A 3,774-nucleotide genomic window follows, 5' to 3' on the forward strand; every position below is an offset into this window, starting at 1 on the left:
CCATGCACTGACACCTCTCTCTGCACTGACCCACAGCCGTACCTCATAATATCATTTCTGACAGCCTTTTAGAAAGTCTTCTGCAGAGAGAATGATCTGGGTTTGCTTTAGTTAAGCCAGCAGAGGAACAAGCTGCAGAGACAGGTTGCTGGGAGCACACATGGGATTGCAAAAGCAGGCTACGGCCTTGAGCAACTGCTGCACACAGCATTAGTGCCAAGCTCCTCACAGCCTGAACGTTTCATGACCCAGACAGGAAAGGGAAGAGCTACAACAGGAAGCACATAAAAATATAATTTAAAAAAAATCAGGAAACACACTGTTACTGTGAGGGTAACCAACACTGGCACAAGTTGCCCAGAGAGGTTGTGGAGTCTCCATCTTTGGAGATATTCAGAAGCCGTCTGGATGCAGTCCTAGGTGACGGGCCCCAGCTGGCCCTTCTTGAGCAGGGTGATTGGACCAGATGACCTCTAGGGGTCCCTTGCAACGTCAACCATTCTGTGATTTCTGAAAAGCTCACCAACTCACTCCGATAGACAGGGACTGCAAATGGCTCCTAATTACATCCTAATCGTGCATGAAAGGGACTCAGCAGAGCTGCTCTTGCTGACTTCAGTGTCAAAAACACAGGCTGCTTTCCCAGCAGGCCAAGGGGTGTTTTCACCTTTTGCATCAGACTGAGCTTTTGACAGACCTCAACATTTGGGAATAAACTGTTTCTCTCTCTCTGAAGAACAAAGGTTGTTTGGATCATGATGGCACCTACAGGCCATGTGAAAATTCAAGTCTTAATTAAAAATCTTTTCCTTGCACATTTCAGTACTTTGACAGGAAGAATTCCAGAGCCCTCTATACCAATTAACCTGGCAGAAAAGACATGGGTGCTTTTAAGAATAAGCAGAGAAGACACCTTCATAGGCACAAGGCTGAGTTATGTATAGTGGTTTGTTGTTTTTTTTTCTAAACATGGCCTATTTGCAAGGGTGGAATGGAGTTCTCCCATACTGTAAGGGAACCAGTGCCAAAGCCAAAAATCCTTACCTTTCTACTTCTTGTCTCCCACTCACAGGAATCACAGAACTGGTAGAAATGATAGTCACATACAGCACGACAACATTCAGCTCACTATTTCCAAGTCTGGTGCAGTAATTTAATCCAGAAGTTTATTGCAATAAACAAATACATAGTTTAGGCTTGTGTTTTATTAAGGAAAAGAAAAATTAACTCAACTTATTGAGAGCAGTCAGGCAGGCTCCTAAAGTTGTACTGCAGAACTTGCCTGTTATCCAATTAGGGCAAACTACACAGTCAAACCAACTCCAGGAAGAAATACCTAGTGGGCAAGCTGTAGTTCTTTAGGAAACTGTTTTGGGCTTGCTTAATATTTTAGCCTGCTACTAATCTTACACTTTAGCCTGTGCTAAGCTGACAGGAGCAACTTTCACAGTTTAAAAGGAGCCTCTGCATGTAGACCAATGGAGTACACTGGTTGAGTTCAGGACACTCTCTCTGTGCCTATTTGCCTTAGATAGAAAGATCCTGCACTTTCCATAATCGTTAAAGACACAAGACGGCCAATGAGCAATTAAGATTTATTCTTATGAAGGAGAAACGTCAGCACTTGATAAATCTTATTTTATTTATATCCCATGAACAGCACTTCCATTCCAGAAACTTAAAATACACTGAACGGTCGGTTGTATTTACCTTCTTGGATAAGCTTCTCTTTACGATCCTGTGGAAGAAAGAGAACATTTGTCATTATGCTACTGGAAAAGAAGTTTCAATCAGCCTGGAATAAGGGAAAAGCAGTTCTAGTATTTCAGCGTGAATTGCAGGAGGACAGCACCACATATGTTCTTAAGGGTCTTGTCCAACTTAAATGATTCTGGACACAAAACTCTGGTAACAGCTGTTGTGGTTAAAAAGTAAGAAAGAACACGGCATTTAGCCTCACCTTCCAGCTCGGGAAGATGTTTTTAGCTTCACCTCTCTGCACATCCAACAGCTCTTGCAGGCCAGCAGAGACCAATTCCTGTGATGTATTTTTTACCAAACTGGTTGTGTCAGTTAATTTATATATTTAGTTTCTACCTCCTCCTTCTGGCTGAATAATGCAGTCTAGAGATCTAATTATGGAGAAACTTCTTAATAACTTGCCTAAATGTGCCTGTGTTCACTTTCAGCCCATTTGTATCTCACTCGGCAGTCATGTACCTTTCTGACAGGTATGTTAACAGTACACAGACACTGCAGATACTGCCCAGATTCTTTCCGTTGGATAAAATCACAAGGCTTGCTTAAGACTTAGCAATTTACCTCTTGCTTTCCCAGTCACACAACAAACACTCCTCAGGGAAAAGAGTCTAGTAGCTACTGTGCTTTATATACTGCCAGAAAACCAAGGAAAAAAAATCCTTACACATCACTAAAGGAACTGGAATAAAGGAAAACAAATTGTTCTGGACACTACATTAAAGACTTTAGCTTAAATATTTCCAAGCAAGTATTCACTTCATTCACACAGGTTTATTTTTAAGCGTGCACACACCCACCAAGCATCACACACAAAACAAAACCAGCATGACAAAATACCGCAGAGATACTGAAGTCTCAAAAACATTTTCAACACGCTTGGATGTTTTCTGAAACCTGTATTTTTGATTCATCTTAGTAAACAGCATTCCCTACAAATACTGTATTAATCTTAATTGATGTTTGTGCTTTCCACTTTATGACTTGATCTAAAAATGCTACTTTTGTGCAGAAGAGGGACATAAAAGTGGTTTACAATAGCCACTGTCTGGCAGTCACCTACCATTTGCTTATGTATGTATACAGCTGAGTATTTTCAGCATTATCTATCATTGCTCTGAGTCTAACGCCCACATTTCAAGAGTCAGAACAGAAGCAAGATAAACCTTCGAGAATCTTAAGAATCCAGCTGCGATCAGGCACTGTAACCAGCAGAAGTACTTCTCCCCATTTGCTTCATGGGATTAGAGAAATGGTTAAGCAATTTCACAGACACTTTGCCAGGTCTGTCATCCATAAGCTCTCTATTTATTTTAGAAAGCACAGTTCCTGCATGTCAACAGCTGAAAGTAACAGTCTCGTATAACTAATTTACACTGTCAGTGGTGCAGAGAGCTTTATTATAGCAAAACATCCTGATCAGAGTAACTGTGCCTGGCCATACCCAAGGGCTCTTAGCACAGCAGGACTCTGCAACCAGCTTTCGAGAGGCTTTCGAGACAGCAGGCTCAGTATCAGCCTTCCTTCCCACATTACTTTAATGGTATTAATCATCCTTATGTGCAAGAGAATCCCACCAACTACACCTCCAGGCAGATCTACGTTTTACAATTTGGTGTTCGCTGATGTTCAGTGTTGCCACCAGACTTACCCTATCAAATTTGAAGACAGCAGCCCAGAAGAGGATAGGGCCTATCGCAAATAAAGCTCCCAGAAAGGACGTCTTGGGTGTCGGGCGGAAAGTAGGGTAGATGTTGTGCGTCCTGGCATAGACCCAGCGAAGCATGGCAGGATTTTCCTGGAGTGGAAAGAAAACCACACTGAGGTCCTGCAGCGCCCACTCAACTCGGCACGGCGCCGTTTGCCCCCGCTGCGGCTCTGGGGCCCTGAAAGGCCACAGTCACCGCAAGGTCACGAGGAGGGCAGCGCCCCACCTGCACGGCTCCAGTCCCGGGCCCCGCTCCGGGACACCGGGTTAGGCGGACAGGCCCCGCTTTCCGCACCCACCCCGCCCCG

At 43.7% G+C, this 3,774-nt stretch overlaps 1 protein-coding gene across 1 annotated transcript; it reads right to left on the reverse strand.

The window, feature by feature from the left end:
* Nucleotides 1-1,678: 1,678 nt before the first annotated feature.
* On the reverse strand, nucleotides 1,679-3,556 carry NDUFB4 (NADH dehydrogenase (ubiquinone) 1 beta subcomplex, 4, 15kDa; the record flags this gene model as incomplete). The annotated part of the gene is made up of 2 exons (XM_010194481.1): nucleotides 1,679-1,738; nucleotides 3,410-3,556. Coding segments are annotated over 2 exons (207 nt in total), but the record flags the coding sequence as incomplete, so codon positions are not given.
* Between the last annotated feature and the right edge of the window lie 218 nt (nucleotides 3,557-3,774).

This window comes from Mesitornis unicolor, unplaced genomic scaffold, assembly GCF_000695765.1.
Source record: "Mesitornis unicolor isolate BGI_N332 unplaced genomic scaffold, ASM69576v1 scaffold30531, whole genome shotgun sequence".
NCBI classification, from domain to species: domain Eukaryota; kingdom Metazoa; phylum Chordata; class Aves; order Mesitornithiformes; family Mesitornithidae; genus Mesitornis; species Mesitornis unicolor.